The sequence below is a fragment of the Sminthopsis crassicaudata genome, chromosome 3 (assembly GCF_048593235.1).
Source record: "Sminthopsis crassicaudata isolate SCR6 chromosome 3, ASM4859323v1, whole genome shotgun sequence".
Classification (NCBI taxonomy): domain Eukaryota; kingdom Metazoa; phylum Chordata; class Mammalia; order Dasyuromorphia; family Dasyuridae; genus Sminthopsis; species Sminthopsis crassicaudata.
Genome location: NC_133619.1, coordinates 5,914,198 through 5,936,463, shown reverse-complemented (window position 1 = coordinate 5,936,463; position 22,266 = coordinate 5,914,198). Strand labels below are relative to the sequence as shown.

General features: G+C 47.2%; 1 protein-coding gene across 1 annotated transcript in view; it reads right to left on the bottom strand.

Annotated features, from left to right (window-relative positions):
- Positions 1-1,141: 1,141 nt before the first annotated feature.
- Positions 1,142-22,266, bottom strand: part of P3H2 (prolyl 3-hydroxylase 2) — a 124,954-nt gene continuing 103,829 nt past the window's right edge. Inside the window, exons 5-15 of the mRNA XM_074297877.1 lie at positions 20,990-21,132; positions 20,111-20,200; positions 18,885-18,925; positions 18,061-18,155; positions 14,718-14,845; positions 13,903-13,998; positions 12,747-12,897; positions 11,017-11,131; positions 9,970-10,045; positions 6,020-6,160; positions 1,142-2,038 (exon numbers count right to left, since the gene is read on the bottom strand). Of these exons, the coding sequence (XP_074153978.1) occupies positions 1,964-2,038; positions 6,020-6,160; positions 9,970-10,045; positions 11,017-11,131; positions 12,747-12,897; positions 13,903-13,998; positions 14,718-14,845; positions 18,061-18,155; positions 18,885-18,925; positions 20,111-20,200; positions 20,990-21,132 (1,151 nt within the window). The 3' untranslated portion in view covers positions 1,142-1,963. The remainder of the gene's footprint in view (positions 2,039-6,019; positions 6,161-9,969; positions 10,046-11,016; positions 11,132-12,746; positions 12,898-13,902; positions 13,999-14,717; positions 14,846-18,060; positions 18,156-18,884; positions 18,926-20,110; positions 20,201-20,989; positions 21,133-22,266) is intronic.

The window sequence follows — 22,266 nt, the reverse complement described above, 5'->3', positions numbered from 1 at the left end:
CTAATATTCCTCCAGTTGGTCTTCCCATCTCCAGCCATTTTTCTCACTTCTGGATCTTCTACATATTGGTCTTCCTGATGCCCAGGAATGAATCATGTTGGATCCAAGCTCAAACCCCCTCCCCACCATGGCTCCCTGTTATTCTCTTTTCTAAGCAGCTAAATGACACAGGGGAGTCAGAAGATCAGAGTTCAAATCCAGCCTCAGACACTTACCTGCTGTGTGACTCTGGCCTGTTGGTCTGACCTCTACCTCCCAGAGTTATCATGGAATCAGCCAGTGTTTGTAAGGTGCTTTGCAAACCTTAAAATACATATACATGTGAACTGTTATTAAATACAGAAGAAACTCTTTGTTTGAAATTCAGCACCCTTCAAACAGGATTCCAAATGTCTTAGTACAAGAGAAATGTCATTTCTTCCATGAAGCTTCTCAAATCTTTGAAAGATTTCTTCCTCATCTAACATAAGAGGACACTGATGGTCCCTTTGTGCACTTGATTTCAATCTAATGCTTATTCCATTCTATTTTGTTTTATTATTGATTTTATTACATTCATTACATGGCTGTTTGATCACTCTCTATTACACTGAAAGCTCTTTGAAGGCAGGAGCCAGGTCTCACTTAGCAGCCACAGAGCGTGAGCTCCTACACTCTTCTTGCAGGATCCTTCCCTTCCTGGAACATCCCTTTGCCAAACCAATGGCTTTTTCCTCATTGGTGAGTTCCTTGGGGGGGGGAAAGGGTTGCCATTTTGGAAGCTGGCCCAGGACAGCCCCACTTCATTCCCCTTCTGGCTGTGTTTCTGGCTCTCTGTATTTGTAGATGGACCCCGCACAAGCCCTTCTCTCCCCCTCACCCATTTGTGTTTGTTTCCCCTTGTTTGGACATCAGCTCCTAGAGAGCGGCCATTTTTTGTAACCTTATGGCACAGAGTAAGTCCTTCATAAATGTTCCTTGCTTAACGTCTGCCTGCTTATCCACCAGCATAAGGGCGACTATCTTTAGCCTTTCTTTGGATCCCAAGCTCTTAGCCCAATGCCTGGTATACAACAGGAGCTTAATAAATGCTTTGACCATTGCAGCGCCTGTGGGTAAATGTTGATAAGAGGAATAATTGAGACCCTGAGCATCCCAGCTGTTAAAATAAAGTTTCCTTTTATTGAAAGATTCAGACAAAAGTGTGTTGTACAGTAACAAAAATGAGGCGCCCTCCCCCCAAAGCTGGTGAAAATGATTAGGGAAGTTTCCTGCAAGTAATCTGGGTCCCAGGGATACTCAGGAGAAGAAACCAGGCCATCCCATGAACGCTCCTGGAGCAGGTTCTGGGTTCTGGCGGGTAAGTCCCAGCTCTCCCTCGGCCACTTTGGTGGCTGGCGGAGTCGTGAAGCTCACGTGGATGACAAAACCCCTCAAACTTCTGAAGCTTACACGGATAACATACATAAAAACACCCGAACTTCGGAGCTCCAAATCTTGGGGTTCTGCCAAGAAGGGAAAGGAGGGACCCTCCCACTGCGGGCTTTGAGATCCTCAGCAAATGAACCAGAGGGGTCTTGTTTTGCCTTTTTCACATCTGGAGGTGAGGGACTTTTCACATTTATCTTTGTACTCAACATCACAGCCCGGTGCTAGTCACCGAGGAGGCACTTAATACAAATAAATACATGTTGGATTGGAAGGTCGGCTCCTGGGGTAGCCTACTTGGCTCTTGTCTCTGTGTCCCCAGCATTTGGAAGGCACACAATAAATGCTTGTTGATTGGCTGATTGATCGATTCTCTCAAAAGATGCACTGACGAATCAATATTAGAGGATTGTAGACAAAGAATCCATGGCGAACAAAGGGACGCTTTGGAGACTCATATTCACCCATTAATTTATACCAAGACTCTGTAGAAAAATAAAAGGTTCTAATAAGATTAACGTTAAATAAATATTTGATAGAACACTCTTCGCCACGTTCATAGTTCATCTTTGGGGTTGATGCTCTGTTCGTGGTTCCACTGGCTGATCATTTCGTCCGCCTTCAGTCGTTCCTGGAAGACAGAAAGCAGGAGCTTTGGTTAGCATCCCTCCCGGTGTTATCAGAAGCAGCGGCCTAGCAGCCAGGAGGTGTGTGGGTAGGTTCTGAGCTGGGCAAACTGAGCCGGGGCTTCCCCTTTCATCCTTTGAGGCAGCTAGGAGACCCCCTTCCTTTCAGGGCAGAAGTAGGGGGGAGGGCTATGGGTACCTGATGCTGCATACAACTGCAAAAGGAAACACCTGCCATCTCGGTGGATTTGACTTAACTGTCTATATCACTAGAGAGGCTTTTGGGTGGGGGACACGGCGGTGACATAAAAACAAAAGCCAACGATAAAACAAACAGAAAAGGACGCTGATGGGCTACTCCCCAAACAGCAATTAAAATGTGAAATTAAATGTCTGCGTGAGATGCATCCTATTCAGCTAGGTGGGGTAGTAGATGGAGCCAGCCCTGGAATCAGGCCGACCACAAATCCGGCTTCAGTTAGCTAGCTACACCATGCCAGCACATCCTCTCCCTTCTGCTTGCCTTGGTGGGGATAATTACAGCCCCTCCTCCCAGGGTCACCGTGAGAAAATGATGAAGAAGTTCTCAGGCCAGTGCCTGGCCCTGAATGAGAGCTAACGACATGTTCACCATTATCTGAGACAGCGCGGGGTGCTGGGGAGCAATGGACTCGAGCGTTCATTTTAAACCCTCTTCCAATTAGCTGCTACAGGGGTGAGATAGATGTACTTATAATAGATGTATGTATTATTGTCACCTAATATTAAATGATAATTAATATGATTGGTGTGTAAATAAGTTCACTGGATAATTTAGATGCGTATAATATGTACATGCACATACATGTCTCTCTTTCTCTATGGCTATACCTGGGAATTATCTCCAGTTATTCCTTTTAAATGGTCATCCCAATGGGATCGCTTTTGCACCAGTGCCCTGAAGTGAGGGGAGACAGAATCAATGCACTGGCAGATGGGAAACTTGGCCCAGAGCTGGGGAATATGGAGGAAGGGGAGCGGGCCCTGGGGTACGCCAGCAGGCCTCGGGGTACGCCAGCAGGCCCCGGGGTATGCCAGCAGGCCCTGGGGTACGCCAGCAGGCCATGGGACGACTGGTAGAAAGAGCTCCAAGGGCTACTTCCAGAGAAGACTTAGTTATGTCTTAGCATTCATCATGTGGAAGAGAGAGAATGCTTATTCTGGGTGGCCTTAGATGGGAGGATTATGAGCTGGGAGAGCAAGGTTCAGGAAGGCAAATTTAGTCTCGGTGTCCAGAAAAAACAACAAAGGAAACCTGTACAAACAATGAGTCTGAGTGCAAAGAGAGATGGCACTCCCAGAGGTAGCAGGCCCTCCATCAAGCAGAGGCAAGACAAGGTCAAGTCAGGTATCTCCTAATGCATTGGGTACCTTGGAGGTCCCTGCTGAGCCCTGGGATCATCTGGGATTGCATAGGATCTGAGCATCTAAATGGGGCAGAGAGTGGACACTGCCACTGACTCAGAGATAGGGAGATATGGGTAAAAAGGCCTTCACTAGCTGTGTGCCCAGCCTCAGGAGCCCATTTGTATTCTAAATTTGGAGGTCCTGCCCATACCCCAACTTCCCTCATGAATAGACGGGGCTCCCACAGCACCCACTCTATGCCTCATGATCCTCTCAGAGGATTTTACGGCTGAGAGTGCCAAAATCACCTAACCCAGTCCCCTCACTGGAAAGAATCTGAACCAAAGTCAGACCAGTCCAATGACTTGTCCATCCCTGAAGGAGCCACGGATGTCCTCACCCCATCATCAATGCCTGCAAAATCACAAAGGGAGCCTTTTGGGCCAGAGCGCTTGGGTGCAACTGTCTGTAAAATGGGGATGAAAATGGCTCCTCTGATTTCTGAAGGGTTCGGCTTCAGTCATCATCATCCCCTTTAAAGAGCAGCTAGCATTTATATATCATCTTAAGACTTGCAAAAAAATACTTGACAAATATTTCATTTGATTCTCGCACAAGCTTGGCAGGCAGGAGGAAGAGACAGAGGAAGAGTCCTTTGAGAAAGAAGGACAAACAACAATCTCCGATTCCTCCTCCACTATTTGTGCATAGCCCTTCGCAATGGGCGCTTCCATTAGACTTGAGAGCAGGCTCTAGTTTTTGCCTTTATTTGTGTCCCCAGCACACAGTAGGTGCTTAATCAAAGTCTGTTGACTTGACTTGTGCATTCTCTGGAGCTAATTAAGTTTGTGACCGGCTGATCAAAGTGGCAAAATGTGACAAGCCCCGTGAATAAGGGATGTGCGATGGCTCCAGTCCAAAAAGAAAGAAAAAAAAAAAAACATAAAACAAAATCAAAAACAAACCAAAAATGCATCATGGGTGCCTCTCCCCTGGCACTGCATAGTCATCCCTATGACTGAGGGCTCTATGGAGCATTAGCCACTTCGACCACTAGATGTCACTGCCCCCTGATAAAAGAGGGAGGCTAGCTTTGGGATCCATTAGCTTGTTCTAGCAGGGGGGAAACTCAGTGGATTTTGATTAGGAGCAGGAGTCTATTTTTCTGTTATTATTTTATGACTTATTAATATCATAGGGGCAAACTGGGCTGAGAGGATTCTAGGAAAATCAAAAATAAGCTTCATTGGCTCTGTGCTTTCATTTATAGGGACAGTCCCTTCAGAAATAATGCTCTCTGTCCCTCCACCCTTGGCTCCAGAGGTCCACTCGTGTGTCTGTGTCCTTTCCCTAATTTTATTAGAATGGAAATACCCCCAGAATGGAGACCTTCCTTTGGGTCCAGGGTAGCCCAAGTCACAAAGTTAGTATCAAAGTCAGGAGGTGCAGTTAGGTCTGTACTCCAAGCCCCATGCTTCCTTCATTTCCCCGAGGACTGATTATTATCATTATTGTTAATATTATTATTATTACTATGGGTAAACAGCCTCTTGTGAGACCCCAGTGGACCTCTTGCCAATACAGAGGAGCTGCTGGTCCTGGAGTTGTGGCACAGTCTGGGAATTTGCCTTTTCCTGGGATTCAATTTGATCTACCATGCAAAGATTAAGCACCTGCTGGATACCAGGAATCATATTGGCAAAGGGGATTCCAATGACAGAAATGACACTGTTCTTGGTCAAAAGGGGAGGGGCAGGGGAAACATATAACATTAGGCTGATATGAAGAAAGCTGGGAAAAATCTAGATATGGGGTTCTGGGAAAATATTGGTAGAAAACATCTTTATCTGGGGCTGGGAGGACCTGGCTGGAAACTTCAGCTGGGAAGTGAGAAAGGCTTAGAGGCAGACAGGTATTCTGGAAGGCAACATGAGGGAGTAGTCCCCTGCAGGTATATATGGGGAGGGGGTGGGAGATCAGAGAACAATTGGAGGATCTGGTTGGGCTCTAGCAGATATTTGTGAAGGGGAATCATAATGAATAAGGCAGCAAATATACATATAAAGGCTAGATCCCATTCCTTAAATGCCAGAATTAGGAATTTATCTACTTAAGGCAATAGGGAGCCCTGGCAGATTCATGAGCAGAGGAGAAGTTGGTCAGATTCATTCTTTAGTCAGATTATTCTGGTGACTGTGTAGAGGACAGATTGGACAGAAGAAAAACTGCAAAAGGAAGCTGTGAGCAGCCAGGTTCAGTGCCTAGGACAGTAATCATCATTTGTCCCACAGGACATCCTTCTCTTTGGTTTGTCTCCCCAGCCTCAGTTCCTGGCACACGTCCAGGCACACAGGAGTCTCTTACTCAACGTTTGCTAAACTGACTTGGAATGGAGTGAATCCTGCACTAACACTTTGGCCATTCTGGCAACACAATCCTCATGAGGTAAGAAAGAAAGAGGGGCATTTCTCTGAAATGTGTACATGAAACAGGACATTTTTCTTAAGAATTTTTCCACTTTGAGGATTCAATGAGATGGGCCATTATGGGCAAGGCAGACCTACTGTAGACCATTGTAAAGCATCATAAGGGGAACTTACCAACTCCCTGTGCAATGGGTCCAAGGTGAACCAAAGAGCTACGGCACATCTCTGACCCTTGGTCACAGCCTTCACCCCATGAAGGTTCTCTCTGCCTGAGGAAAAGCTGACCATTCGCCCACACTTTGGTTTGATGGAAGCCTGGGGGAGAAATCAAACAAGCTTTTTAATTATGGCATGTCCCAGCCATGTACAGTCCCACCCGGTGCTCCGTTAGAGTTCCACAGTGGTAGTTGTTTGAAATTTGGATGTGAGCAGTTCCCTTGGGCATGGCCAAGTTTATCTGATCTGTGGAACTTTAATAGCTTCTGGGTCAGGGCACCTCTGCTAATGTTTGGGATGGGGAGAAGATGCAGTTTCTGACTTGCAGGATGCTTTGTGTTGACTATACATGCAAATGAGGTGACTGCGCCAAGTTCTCCTAAAGGGCTGCACACTGGGAAGGGATGGGATGTTTGGATTTTTGCCTAGGCAGTTAAAATCAAGGAAACTATTAGTCATTGATAGAGGGAGAGTCTGTTTGCAAAGCTTTTAAACACCAGCCACATGGTGTACTTCCCCTCTGTTTATTCCGTCTTTGTCATTTTTTGTACAGACTTGTCTCCGTGTTGCACCCCTTCCCTTCCCTGAGACTGCCCCTCCTTAACCTCAACAACTGTCTCCTGCCTCTCTTTATCTCCCTGGGGCTTAGAAAAGTTCTTGGCACAAGTAGGTGCTTAATAAATGCTTGTTCACTAACTCTTGTAGTAGAAAGAACACTGGGATTTGTGTCACAGGGTCTGAGTTTGATCCCTAGCCTTGCCATACTACTAGGCTTGCCTTGGGGAAGTGACATCATTGCTCCAGGCCACAGTTTCTCAATCTATAAAATAAGAAGCTTGGGTTGAATAGCCTTAAATATGTCTCTTCCAGTTCTAACAAGGCAGGCTCCCATTATAACCCTGAGCACATAGTAAGTGTTTAATAAATGCCATTGCTTGATTGATTGAAGTCAGCCCAAGACTAGGTACTGGACAGCAGCTTTGCTGTAAAAGCCTCTGATGCAGTCTTAAAGCAGAAAAAAGTTGGCTCATTAGGTCACATAGGCAATAAATGGTTGGGTCAGAATTTGAACTCAGGTCTTCTGAGTTATCCTTTCTTCAATTAAATTATTATTAGCTTTAATTGCTTCATGCTTCTCAAATAGAAATTATTGTTATTAAAATGAATGGTCATAAGGAGATGCGCCCTCTGAAGAGCAGGTCAGATGATACAAATTCACAATCAGATACAATATGACTACACATACAATCAGATACACAATGACCAGACAGATACATATTGACAAGATATACAATCAGATACACAATGATCAGACAAATACACATTGACAAGATATACAATCAGATACACAATGATCAGACGTACACAATCAGATACAAAATGACAGACATACAATCAGATACAAAATGACCAGACATACAGTCAGATACACAATGACCAGACAGATACATATTGACAAGATATACAATCAGATACACAATGATCAGATGTACACAATCAGATACAAAATGACAGACATAAAATCAGATACAAAATGACCAGACATACAGATACACAATGACCAGATACATATTGACAAGATATACAATCAGATACACAATGATCAGCCGTACACAATCAGATACAAAATGACAGACATACAATCAGATACACAATGACCAGACATATAATCAGATACACAATGACCAGACATACAGTCAGATACACAATGACCAGATACATATTGACAAGATATACAACCAGATACAAAATGACAAGACATACAGTCAGATACACAATGACCAAATACAGAAGTAGGTGCTATATCAATGCCTATTTCTTTATGTTCTTCCTCCACTCCAGAGATAAAGAGATAATACAACCACAGGATGTTAACTTGTTACCTAAATGTCTTTTTTTTTTTTTTTAAAGGAAGACAACAGTGGCTAGATGTAGTCATTCCCAAGTAACAGAAATGTTTTTAAAATAGCACCAATAAACCATGTTTAAGTGATCTGAACTGCAGATCCAATCCGTCAGCTCAATTTAGAAAGTAGCAAAGGTGAATGCTGGACAAGATCCCCAGTGCTCTGTTGTCACTGGTAACCTCTGAGCTTTACCAAATGTAGCCCCTAGAGGGAGTAAAAGCAAAGAAAATGTTTTCTCAAGCCTTTGGATTTTAGCAGGGAAACCTGATTTTTTTGTTTGTTTTTATTCTAGACTTCAAAGCTCCATGACTTATTTCATCAGTCCTTGTATTCTCTCCATTAATACAGATCACAGTCCCTAGGCTTTAGAAGATTGCATTTTGAAAATTTCTACTGCCAAAAATATAATCCTCCAAAGATCAGTCTCCTGGAGGTCATTCTCTTTAAAATTTCTTAGGATGGTCCGCAGGAAACTAACAACCTGTCATCCATCATGGGGTTTGGGGTCAATCCTTAGCAGGATTCATATCTTGTGCTTCATTGACACCTGCGAGAGCTCAGGGTCCTTTTTTCTTCTTCTTTCTTTTTATTATTTTTGATTGATTTCTTTTTAATATACATTGCTTTCTGAATCATGTTGGGAGAGAAAAATCAGAACAAAAGGAGAAAACCATGGGAGGGGGAAAAACAGAAAAAAAAAGAAGTGGACAGAACATGAGTTGATTTACATTTCATCTCCTTAGATCTTTTTTCTGGATGCAGATGCCATTTTCTGTCCAAAGTCTAATGGGATTTCTTTGAATCATTGAATCAGTGAGAAGAACCACAGCTTTTGTAGTTGATCATTGCACATTCTTGCAGTTATTATGTTTATTGTATTCCTGCTTGTTTTGCTCAGCATCATTTTGTGTCAATTTTTCCAGGTCTTTCTAAAATCAGCTTGTTCTTTATTTCTTTACAGAACAATAATATTCTGACTTTCATATACTGCAATTTATTCAGTCATCCCCCAATTGATGGGCATCTACTCATTTATCAATTCTTTGCTACCACCCAAAGAGCTGCCACACACATTTTTGCCCACGTGGGTCCTTTTCCCTCTTGTATGCTCCCAGAGTCCCTTCTACAACAACAGACAGAATGCTAGCCTGATAATCTGCCTGTATATATCCCAGTTTGTGTGTGATCAAATCCGTGCTGGAGTTGGGCTATTGAAGAATGGAGAGACAAATGTTCTCGGGCTTATCTGCTGAGAGACTGCAGGAGTGTGATTATGCTGCCCATAAGGCTAAGAGGCGCAAGTTTCCAGAGCTACTAGTCAGCCCGTGGAAGTACGCAGTTAGCTAATTTTAACTAGTCTCTAGCTATGAAGACAGAGCAGACATACTCAGGATTAGATTATTCCCTAAAGTCCTTAGTACTCCCCCAATGAGAGGCTTTGATAAGGACCACAAATACAGTGCAAAGATTATGTCCCAGAAGGCCATGGGGTATGCTCCAATGATGCTCTGAGACTGACTGACTTGGGACGTGTTTGGAAAATGATGTAGCTGAAGAAGTATTGGGCCAAGCATTGGGAGACTATTCCCTAAGCTTTGTTATTAAATAGCTGTGTAACTTTGAACAAGTGATTTTAAACTTTCTGGGCTTCTACTTCCTATTTGTAAAATGAAGGAGTTGGACAAAATCATAATCAACAAGTACCTACTTATTAATCTTTTACATCCAGACACATGTTGAGTTTACAATAATAATAATAATAATAATAATAAATAATCCCTGTCCTCAAGAAGCTTACATTTTGTAGGAGGAGACATCTCTAAGGTTCCTTTTCAGCTCAAACATCTGAGTTCTAAATTCCCAGGACCTCTTGTACCCCAAAAGCAACATAAGAGATGGAATAATCAGGAATCCAAAGAGATGGAAAGAAGCCAGTCTGTGAAGTCTAGGAAATGGTAGAAGCCAGGCAGAGGTGAGCCATTCGAGGGGAAGGTTACTTACAGTCACAGTTTCAGGATCTCTTCCAGTGAAGATGAACTCGCCCCCTTCAAAGTCTTCGTTCATATAGAGGATGGCGCTGGGAAAAGAAGGACAAAGGCCGCGATGAGGCTAGCTGTCATGATCACCAATCAGGCCATTTTTGTGGCCGAGAAAGTCCAAGGGGATGATCTGTGATGTGCCTACTGTCACTCCTCACTCTGTTACTGCTCCCAGAGTGAAACTGGTGTCTCCTCAAACCCTCAGTGTCCTCATCAAAGTATCCGATGTGTTATAAAGTCACCTTTTTATCTTCACCTGCCCCATTTCCCATTTTATCTTTCACATCACACTTTCACCAGCCAGTTGGATTACTGCAATGGTTTTTAATTGACTCTCCTGCCTCAAGTCTACTTGAATACCAGCAGATCCCCCTTCCATCTTCCAAAGTGGCAGCCATTAACCCACACTCCTGACTAGTATAACGCACCTTCTTCTCAAATAAACTCCAGGGTTTGCCTGTTACATCCAGGATCAAGGATGAAACCCTCACTTTCACTTTTAGAGGCTTTACCCCTTGGCCCCTTTCTCCCTTTCTGGCTTTCTTACATTTTATTTCCCTTCATATACTCTATATCCAGTGACAATGGCTCCTTGACATTCCTCCAAGATGGTGTTCCATTTCTTTATCTCTAGTTTCCCTGTCTTTTTTCTGAATGCTCTGATCCTGGCACAGTGCTTGGTATATACCGGGTGCTTAATAAATGCTTGTTGACTTGATCTGATCTGATCGGTCTCTTGTGGAGCAAAGAATTGGGGCAAAAAATCCTGACATGGGGGATATGGGTAAGCCAAGGACAACTCTTGTTTCTGCTTCACTTCAGTGAAGTACCCTCCTACCCACCCTGTATTCTTCATTAGTCAAATGGCTTGGTTGTACCCAAGGGTGGCTGGCAGATGATTAGCCAGAATTCCTGGGTGTATTCAATCTTTCAGGGAGAGTGCAACTTCTTGCCACTGACTTCTGGGGCTCTTTGATCAGTGGACTTGACCTTCACTCCCAGATGATACCTGTAATCCCTTGAAGCCAAAGGAAACTCTTTCTTGCACACATTGTTCTTTGAGTCAAAGAAGCAGTTGTCAGCATGGATGGGGTGGCTGAGGTCATCCCTGTTTTGTGGTTGATCTGCCAGGAAAGGATTCCAAGGGAGAATGAGATACAGTGTCATGGGAAGGGGCAACTTGCCCCCCAAACTTTGTTGGGGGCAATGAATGAGATACAGCAAGAGAGCCTCTCCTCCTCTGCTCTCAGTTATGTCCCTTGGAATGGGGCTAAAAAGAGCTAGAAACCACAAGGAGACAAAACTGGGATTGGATCTCATGGCAAAAGGGACCATGTGTGAAGGGTTCCATCATGAATGACATTTCAGAGTAACGGAGAAAGAGCACACGATGTCATTTATGATTTTATTTAAGTCCTATAGGTGTAAACTCGATCACAAATGAGATCTATGTGGGAGAGGGGAAGGAGAGAGAATATGGGCGTGGGGCATTATGGTGATGGAAGAAAATAAATGATATCAGTAAAAACTTATAGACAAAAGCAAATAGATTGCATGGGCTTATTTAGAAGTCAGGAGAGGAGAGGAAGTGGAAGCAAGAAGTAAACATACTTTTCTCAAGAAGTTTAGCTAAGAAAACAAGGAAAGATTTAGGATGATGGCTAGGGAGGGCTACTGCATCAAGTGAAGGGTTTCTAGAGCCAGAAAGAGACATGGATATGTTTGTAGGCAACAAACAGTCAAGGGAAGATTGTTAGAGTCTGTGGGAATAATAAACAGGTGAATTCTGGAGAAGACAAGTGGGCAACTGGACTGGAGAAATAGCTACTTCCTGCGAGAAAGGGGAGGGTGAGGAGTTAGCCACAGAAAGCATCTGGGTGCTGTGGATTGAGAGGAGGGCAAAAGAGGGAGCCCCCCAGCAAATGGCCTCAAATATGGCAGTGAAGTACAAGGTGAAGTCCTCAACTGAGAAGGCAAGGGTGGAGGAGTGGGCAGAGGGTGAAGGCGGGGAGTCAAGGGAAGGATAGAAAGGTTGGGAAGAACCACTCTAGTAAGGAGGAGAATGGATCCATCAGGAAGGTAGAAAAGGATTACTTTGCTGCAGTGAGAAAAGATGACATTATGTATTTTTTTTAGACCTAGAAAGCAATTCCAAGATTTTCTCTGGCTTCCTTCAGTGGTCAGTGGGTAGGAATGAATTTAGCAGAAACTGGGAAAGCTGGGAAGCAGGGAAATTTTGCAGGTTGGAGCTTGGATATGGGAATGAGGGATGCAAATGGAGGGGAGAGCATAGACTTGAATCTACTGGCCAGCGGGTTGAGGCAGAGAAGGAAAAGGTGGAGCCAGAGTAGGAGCGATGGCCTGGGAGAGAACTGAGAGCGGAGGGGCTGGAGGGCTCCGTGAGGACAAAGAGCAGGGTTGGAGGTCATAAAGCAGAAGGAAAGATGTTCCATTAAGAGATTATGATCAAATAAAGGGGTTTAGAAATTCTTGCAGAGTCCATTTATTATATTGGAGAAGCACACAGGGAGGAAGAAATGAGCCAGCTGGTGCTTTGAACTTTGTAGAGCAAAAATGAAAAGTGAAAAAAAGGGGGAAATTGTGCTGGAGAAGACTCGTTCATGTTAAAGTCTGAGTTCTCGAAAACCTTCCTCCATTATCTTTTTTGCAGCTTCCTTTCCAAGATGTTTTCATTTCATGTAAGAGAGAAATGCACAGGGTTTGGGCCTGATTCCTCACCTGAAAAAGGTGTCCGGCAAACCAGGTGAGTGAAGGAGAAATACAGGGTGGAATTGAGCATGAAGTAAGACTGGACAATTCTACGGGCCTTCTCGCTGACGTCATAGAAGAGCCGCGCACTGTGCAGGGGCACTCGGCCTTCGGAGCCAAACTGGAGGGAAAGAAGAAATCACTGATCTGCCCAGAAAGAAGGAAATCCAGATGTGAATCCTGTACCAGCTGGGCCATCTAGCGCTCCCCCTTCCATTGGCAGATGTGAAGCATCAGATGCAGGGAAATGCTATGAGTCACCCCCCTGATCACAGGAAGCTGGGATTGAAACCCAGAGGGCCTTATCTCTGTAAATCCAGAGCTCTCTCTATCCCCCTTCATAATCCTGTTCAATAAACACCGGTCAAGGGGTCGTTGCCCGCAGTCTGGAACTGAGTATCTCAGTTTTAAAATGAGGGTGTCGTGAATTACTCATGAGATTTGGGGGTACCCAGAGACAGACGAGGTGATGGAATCTTGAAGAGAGACTGCTCTGGTGGCTGAAATGCAAGGCCTGGGGCAAGAACAGTGCAGGGACACTGACAGAGGGGGTCCCCGCTTCCCAGTGGCTGAAATGCAAGGCCTGGGGCAAGAACAGTGCAGGGACACTGACTGAGGGGGTCCCCGCTTCCCAGTGGCTGAAATGCAAGGCCTGGGACAAGAACAGTGCAGTGACACTGACTGAGGGGGTCCCCGCTTCTCAGATCCCAGAAGGGTCTTGAACACTGAACAGCCACCAGTCCACTATGTTAATGTCCGCTGACCATCCCGCAGCTACGTGTGCAAATGTGACCAGGATATGATTATTTAAAAATCAGAATAAATGACATTTACATCATGTTTTGAAGTTTTTAAAGCACTTTACACGCACTGTTGGAGCATCATGGCAAGCTTATGAAGTAGATGCTATTATTATCCACAGTTTACATGAGGAAATGGTTAAACAACTTGCCCAGAATCAGACTTGTAGTAAGTATGGCAAGAGGATTTTAACTCAGTTGGCCTGGCGTTTGATCGTTGGAAAACGACCAGAGAATATCTGGGCCCGTTTTTCGGAATCTTCCCCAGGGATCTCGCAACCATTGGATGGGCCCTTAGGAATCGCGACTGAGGAGTGATGCTTTACCTTGAGGGCTCTCAGGATAGTGGCCCCTTCAAACTTCTCATTGGGTGTGAGAGGCGAAACTTCCCCTTGGTACCCACTACCAACAAGCATTATTCTCTGGAAGCAAAACAGAGGGAGAGCCATGTTAGGGAGAATGATCTCCTGTGGGCGGGACTTTTCTCTTTCCCGTTTATCGTCCCTCTAAGTTTTCAAGGAGCCCTGGTGAGGTAGGTGAGTGGGGCCGGCTGCGTCTCCCCTCTCAGATACCTGACATTCCCAGAAACTCCAGGGGAATCACAGAGCATCCATGTCCATGGGCATCCCGCCCCGGCCACATCAGACAAGGGCTCCCCTCTACCAAATACTACGTTCAGTTTCTGCTTGCAGACCACCAGCAAGGGAAGGTCTGCTCTACATTGGATGGCACGTGGGGTTAAGAGCTTTTTCCTTGTGTGAAGGTTAAATCCATTCTTGTGAAATGTTCACCCACAATGCTTAGTTTTTCCCTCTTAGGCCAAGTGGAACAAAGCTATGTCTTCTGATTTTCGGGTGCCCCCCAAAATCTACTGCTTCCTAGCTTCTGTCATGGGGCCCCCATCTTTTGGGCTAAGCTTGGCCAATTCTTTCATATGACAAAGCCCCGTCCCCTGCTGGTCCCTCTCCTCTGGATGCCTCCTAGCTTATGATGGCCTCCAGGACTGAACACCAAACACTCCCCTGTCCTGCTGCACCCTGCAGGAGCCCAGAACTGAGGGAGGGAAGTGGGAAGAGCCTGGATCTCCCTGCATTCAGCGCAGACCCCATCACGTGCGCCCTCCTGCCGCCCTCGGGCTTACGCTGGCCATGTTTTGGAGCTCTCTGCATTCCTCCTCCGACAGGACGTTATCGAGCAGCATCCGCTGGGTCCCGTTCAGCTGTTCCGAGTTATAGACAAACTTCACGTGGCTGTAGAGCAGCGGCCCCCCTGCAGGGACAGACAGCTCTTGGGTAAGCAGAGGGGCCTCAGAGTCTGTGTGGGGCTGGGGGCGTGGGAACAGAAGCAGGGGTGGGTGACAGAGCAGCTTCTTCTGCTTCCAAAGACAGACGGCCTAGACTACTGATGGTGTGGAATGGGCAGGGATCTCGGGGAGCATCTCGGCTCCAAACTCAGCAGGAATCGGATCTGGGACGCCCTTTAGACTGGGGCTAGTTACCCTTTGGGGGTCATAGACTTCTCTGGCACTCTGGTAAAATCTGACCCCCACTCAGGATACCGGGGCTTACGTATATAATTAAATACAATACCCAGCCTGACAAAGAGACCCGTTCCACTGAAACGGTCACAGCCTCGGACTGGATCTGGCCAGCTGCTGACAGTGCTCCCTGGCGCAGAAAGCCATTGGTATAAGTCCTGATCCAGGCCATACCGGATCCTCTCGGTGCTTGGGCTCTGACTAATGCCTGATCTTGTCCCGATTTCCCCCTAATGACTGCTTCCTTGCTTGGTCATTCTTTCTGGGTCTCTGGTTTTTTTCTGCTTAAATCCTTGGCTTCCTCTTATGACAAGGGCTTCCTTTAAATTGCTCTCCTGTTCTCCTTTTGGGGGCCAGACACAACCCCGTCTTCCAGCTTGAACACTGACAACTTTGCTCCTTCCCCTTCCCCAGGATCCAGCTCCCATACTCTGCCTGCTCTTCCCCATGCCAGCCCTCAGTGAGACTAAGGGAATCAGTGGTTGGCACCTTGCCCATGTGGATGGAGGTGAGCCTCTCTCCATAATTCAAAGCATTTGCTAGCATTAAGAAAGGGGCATCTCCTTGAGTTTCTGCCCTGGCACTCCTCGACCTGGCTTCCCAGCAGCATTGGATCACCCTGTGGTCCGCCCAGGTGGGCTTCTGCTCTGTCCCAGGCCTCGAATTTACTCCCCTTTCCTCTCAGTCCTTCTCCTCCTTCCAGACCCACTTAAAAGCCTTGCTGACCTCCTACCTGCCAGTGCCTTCCTCCAGTGGGCGCCTTTCCCTTATGTTTATACTGTATATGATTATAAGCACACCCAGGCAGCCCTGTGTCAATGGCCCTTCCCCAGAGCCCAGATGACACCAGAAGGGATATCTGAGCCCGGCTCATTCCTGGGGTGTGTGAGCTCGTGCACGTCCCCCACGTGCCCCGGCCGCACGCCTCGCACATTCCGAGGGCTGCTCGGAGAGGAGGGTCCTCGCCAGCAGACACAGGCAAATTGAGAAGTGAAACAAGGCGCCCGTCCAAGGGACTGTGGTCGGTAGGGACGGTGTGGTCGGGAGTCGCCGCCGTCCGGCTCAGGGAGAGCAGCTTGTGTCATGCTGGAGGAATGCGCCTGGCCCTGCTTCTGCTGAATGTGGGTCTGGACCAGGCCAGGGAGGAGCGGAGGGAAGCTGTCCCCCGTGAGGAGGCTGGCCAGGCCGGGGGCGGGGTGCCAAGTTGGGCTACCAGAAGGATGAGCAAATACCGGGTCCAGGGAAAGGAAGGGGCGCAAAGCAAAGGAGGCAGCCGAGCGTCCGATTTGGAGCCCACACAGCCATCATGTCTGGCATTCAGAGGTCACAGACACCGACACCTGAGGGGGTTTCTCTGAAAGGGACAATGGGAAGGAGGGCTGTGGACCCCTGGAGAAGAGGGGCGTCTTTATCAGCATCTATCCTGTGTCCTTCCTCAGCTGCCGGCTCAGGGTCCGGGAGCAGGAGTGGCAAAGGAGACTTCCCAGATTCCCTACTGGGGAAAGTGGGCATAAATCAGCCACTGGAGATCCAGAGCTGGAAAGGTGGGCCTGCCCAAGCAGGAAGTGCCTTCCCTCCTTCCCACCCGTTCCCTGCCCTTTCCCAGGCATGGCACCAGACGCTCTGGTAGCCCGGGCTGGGGCTTTGGGATTTGGCAACCAAGCCTTTCCAGGAAAGAGCTGGATTGACAGGTACTTCCTGGGTGGCTTCCCCTCAGCCGGACAAAGTCGCTGACCTCTGGCTGACCACTGCTTCGGGGGGAGAGTGGAGGCCAAATGGCTGATGGCTAAGAACGAGCGCAGCCAGAGGCTCAGGGGGACCAGGGCTTGCGATCCAACTCCTGACTCCCTCAGAGGAAAGAAAAGCCGGGAAGGAAGGGAAGCGACAAGCCACCTGTACGCATCCCGGGACGAGGTTCTTCCCGCTCTTTGTGACTAAAGGCCGAAGCGAGCCAGAACATCCCTTATCTAAGAGCCTCCAGAACAAAGTGAGCCGGAACCCCCCTTATACAAGATCCTCCAGAACGAGCCAGGAGGTAATCTTAGAACAATGGGAGCTATTTTTACTCTTCCAGCACAGAAATATCTTCTTCTCCACCAAGAATAGTTTCTTGGTCCATTGGCCCAATGAGACCCACTTCCTGGTGCAATAAACCTCAGCTTTTTCATCCAGTACGTAGCACACAGTAGGAGCTTCACAAAAAGCTTGCTGACATGACCAGGCCTCTAATCACCTCAAACATTCTTTGCTGCAATAAGGTTCTTTAACGGTTGATGATTAAGAACTTTTGTCCTAATATTTATTTTTATGATATAGACCGGGCAATTCTTATTCCCATTTTAAGACGGGTAAATTGAAGCTGAGAGATTCGAATGCTTGTCTAGTCACCTGACTAGTGAGTCTCAGAAGTGGGATATGAATCCAGGTTTTCTGATGGAGAGGAACTGAGTTCAAATCTTGCTTCTGAGGCTTACTTCCCATGGGACCCTCTGTTACAGTGGCTGATTTCAGAGGCAAAGGATATGGGCCTGAGCTCTGGCTGTGTAACTCTGGGAAAGCCAAGAAGCCTGCCTAAGACTCAGCTTGCCCCTCTGTATAATGGGGAGAACACCCCTGTTCTGCATGTCCCATGCCAGAGTGCTTGGTAAGCCTTCATGTAAAGGGCCTGCTGTGCTGTGCCCGTCTCTGCCCTTGGTGTATCCGACTCCTCCTCTGTTCAGTGCTTCTTCTCCTATGAAGCCCTTCCTGATTCTTTCTTTTCAAATTTCCCCAGAACTTTGCCTCCTTTTTCACCCTTTCTTTCCCCATCAGAGCTTGCAGATGCCTGGGCAGACCCCATCCCTCCTGGCTGGTGGGAGCTCCGTAGGGGCAGATGTTTGTTTCGTGCATACCCAGGGCCTGGCCCCGAGGGCCCTTCTGGGGAATGGCAGACGGTCACCCCACTTACCCTCTCGGACGTCCTGCCCCAGCTTGGTCACAGGCTGCTTTCCCACAGACTGCTCGGGGGCGTCGGCCATGCTGCTGCCCATCTCTGAAAGGACCCTGCGGCCAAAGAGAGAGGAAGCTGGGATCCAAGTGAACTGGGGCAGGGGAGGAGGAAGGGGCAGATGGCAGAGCAGGGGGATTCTCCTTATGGAGAAGCTATTTGTGTTTGGGATCTGAGTTCAGGCATGAGCAGAACAGCAGCCCCTCCAGAATCCCGAGATGGCAACCCTCCGTTGCTTCTAGTGGACAGAAGAGTCCCTGCAGCCGACCCCCGGAATGAAGCCCTTTGACCTTTTCTAGGCTGGTCCTGACTGACCGTCTTTCCACTTTGGTGGGACACGTCCAAGCCGGTGCTCCGTTGGCCCTTGCAAGCCAGCACCCCCTCCGTGCCATGATCAGGCCAGAGCTGGAAATGTCCCCCCAAATGAAACTTGCTTCTCCCATTTCCGAGCTGTTCTCTTCATTCCTATCAGTCTCTGTGAGTGATGGCCACGTCTGCGCCTAAGAACACTCCCCTATCCCCTCCTTTGTCAAATAATTCATAAAATTAAATCTTCAAAGATATTAAGGGGAATCATCATTGATAAGGGGAAGCCATCATTTAAAATGGAGAGGGGCCTAGGGGGTGAATTTATTTATAACTCCTTGAGGGGTTTAATTTGTGGATTCTGATTTAGAAGCTCATTTTTCTTAAGGTGGGGGCATGTCTGCAAATCCCCCCTCCCTAACCCTACTTCAGACCCCCAAGATGCAGTTCATTGTAAAATTCATGAGTAAAAAACTTACTGATTTTCTTCTTGCCGTCCTCTGTCATTGGTCCAGTAATTCTGATGTAAAGGGAAATAAGGAAGTCACTTTATAACTTTGTGTGTTTTTTAAGACCCGTTAGTGTGGAGAACTCCCAGTGAGCAAATTCCCTGTACCAATGTCCGTTGGTAAAAGTCCAGCACTTTTGGTCTTAGAGGATGCCCGGGCACTGAAGGGTTGAGCAGCTTCCCTTAGGTCAGCTCATATTGTCACACTTGAACTTAACCCTCAAGAACAGGGTTCTCAGCTCCATATTGACTCTTTTGCAAAGATCAGAAACTAGGAAACTCTGCCCCGTGAAGGCAAATGTTAACAAATGGGCCTGGAGTTATTTTCCCCACAGAGAGTGTGACCTGTGCCCAGGGGGGTTCAATGATGACACCGGGAGGCAGCCACAAAGAGAAAAAAGCTGGGATTGTCACCCATGGGCTTTCATGAAATGGGCTTCTCTACTCCAACGGCCTTCAGTGCCAGGATGTCAGACAAGGCTCAGTCCAGGAGACCTCTGAAATCCTTCCACCCCTATGAGTCTCTGGGACTGGGAGATGGCTCCACAGAAGCAACAGCGCCTAGGACCCTGGAGACCTGGATTCTAGTCTTGGATCTGGAACTAAGACAGGACCTTGGACAGGTTGCTCCTCCCCTCAAAGGGGTTCCCCAATCACAACTTCCCATTAAGCTCCAAAGCTCCCATATTGGATAAGTCAAGCAACAATAGAAAAACATGGAGCAACTCCCGGACTCTTCCTGTAATGTGCTGTCGTCTCCAGAGACTGCCGATCGCTCTCTGGTCTAGAGGAGAGACTTCTTCCTCTGGAGAGCCGCCTCAAGTCTGGCCTAGAGCAGAGACTCTTCTTTCCTCCAGAGAGCCACCTCAAGTCTGGACCAGACAAGACTCTCTTTCTCTTTTATCGTGCCGCCCTCTTTTATCCTCCCAGAGAATGGGCATGGGATAATGCAAGGGCTTCTGGGAAAAATTACTTCAACCAATGAACTTGCTCCTCCTAAGCATGCAAGCTCCACCCCAGGAGTTCACAGATGTAAAACTCCCAGTAAAGGCCGGGAACTAGAGAATTGTTAAGTACCACAATTTAGCACTTAGTAAGAACCTAATATCTCATTATCTCATTAGCACTTAGTAAGAACCTAACATGAACGATGAGGCAGAAAAATGGCAGGGGTCTTTTGGTTTGGTTTCTTTTTACCTCTTTAACGTAGGGAATGTCCAGGTTGACTATAGCTGATGTGATAAGCTCAGATTCAAGCTTATGTCTTTTCATAAATATTGTAGCATCCTAGAAAACAAACAAACAAACAAACAAATGAGAGGGAATGTAAACATCATTTGGTAAGAAGCAAGGGATAGCCATGTGACAAACAGAATATATTCAAATAAAGAGAAATATGTATGGGTATGTTTTGAGCCATAAATCCTGAAAAATGCACTTCTCCCTGGCTGTTTTGACAAAACAGAACTGAGGTGATACAGCTGCTACACAACACAAAGGGGTCAGCCTGACCTGGGTTTCATCAGCAACCCATGATGTCACTGCTCTGGAGACTCCCCACCCCCAGGTGGGATTCATATCCCAGTTTCCACCCCTGCAGACCTCGGACTTTCCAAAAATCACCTCCGCTACTCCCACCCTGTTGCTATGCCAACAGTGAGGAAGGAGCCTCTCCAAACTTGGCGAGGTTTGCCCTTGGCTTGGGAAGGTGGAATTTCTAGGAGGTAAATGTTGTGCATTTATAAAAAGCAAGAGCATAAAGTGCCCCTTTCTGGGTCTGCCAGGTGATCGCATCATTTAGAACTGGGAGGAACCCAAGGGCAAGTTCCCCAGTTTACAGATGAAGCAACTGAGTTAAATAGTCTAGGAAATGCCCTAGGCAGTCATGGAATCTCCTGACTTCAAGCCCAGCACTCCACCCACTGGGCCACCTGCCCTTCTACTCATCTCTGGGCTGGGCTGGTTTTGGTTTTTTAAGGTGATGGCATCAGTGATCAAACTGACCCAAAACCTGACAAGTAGAATGAGGTACCCAGGGCTCCTAATGGCCATGGCCAACAGAAGCCCCAGACTCACCTCCCTGGGCTTGATGTTTTGGGGATCCATGCTGTCTTCCAGGACGCTCTCATAGTACTTCACGTTGTCCTGCACGTCCTCGTCATCCGGGTGGAACAGGAGGTAGGACCTGGCGCACTCCAGCGCTTTCACATAGTTGCCAACTAGGGAAAAGCAGAGACTTGGGGCATTAATGCCAATTGGGAAGTGACTCAATGAGTCGGCAAGAAACTCTGAAAGGAAAGCCCGAAAGTTGATGGAAATCATTGAGAAAAGGGATGAGAAGTGGAGAAACACCAGAACTCATCAGGGCAGCCACTGGCCTCCTAGGTGGGGTCTTTCCTGCAGATCTCTCCCCCCTTCCCAACTCTTGGTGGTTCTTTCTTCATGGAGCTACAACAACTGAATTGTAGACTGCGAAGTCCTAGAGATCAGGGACCATGTTTTGGCCCTTCTTTGCCTTCTGGCACTTGCCCAGTTCTGAGCAAATTCAGTGACCCCTCATGTATTAAGCACTTATTTGTGTCAGACCCTGTGCTAAGTGCTGGGAGTATCTAGTGTAAATAGAGGGAAGACACAGAGAGGTGGGGACCCCACAGGCCTCCGGAGGAAGAAGGCAAGATATAACCTGAATTGGAATGGAGGCAGGAAGGAGGGGCAGAACACTGGAGGGAGGGCAAGGGTGGGGGATGCTGTGGTGATATCAGGGAACCACAAGTGAGCCAGGGAGGGTGGAGCAGGAGGTGGGAATAAGACTGGAAAGGGAAAAGCTTACCAAAGCCCTAAATGTCAAACAAAGGATTTGGTATCTAATGTTATTCCTGAGAGAGCTAAGGGAGCCACCCAAGGCTGGCAAGGGGAGGGAAGGGGAGGCTGGGGGAGAAGACGTGATCAGACTCATGTTTTGGAAAACCACCTTTGGAACTAAAACAAGCCTGGATTATGGGGGGAGGGACTTGTGCCAAAATATCATAGAGGAGAACGGAAGCCATGACAGAATGCCGGTGGGAGATGACTGAGAAGGAACGGAGAGCATAGAAGTAGGAGGAGGACAAGGAGAGAGCAGTGTCATGAAAACAAAAAGAAGGGAAAATCAGGAGGAGAAAGCGAGAGTGTGAAAGGCGAAGGGAAAATCAGGAGGAGAAAGCAAGAGTGTGAAAGGCTTCAGAAAGGTCAAGAAGGATGAGGACTGAGAAAGGTCATGACATTTGGCGATTAGGAGATCCTTGGTACCTTTGGAGGGGGCAAGTCCACTTGAGTGATGTAGAAATCACAGGGGGTCATGATCACAAGGGGGA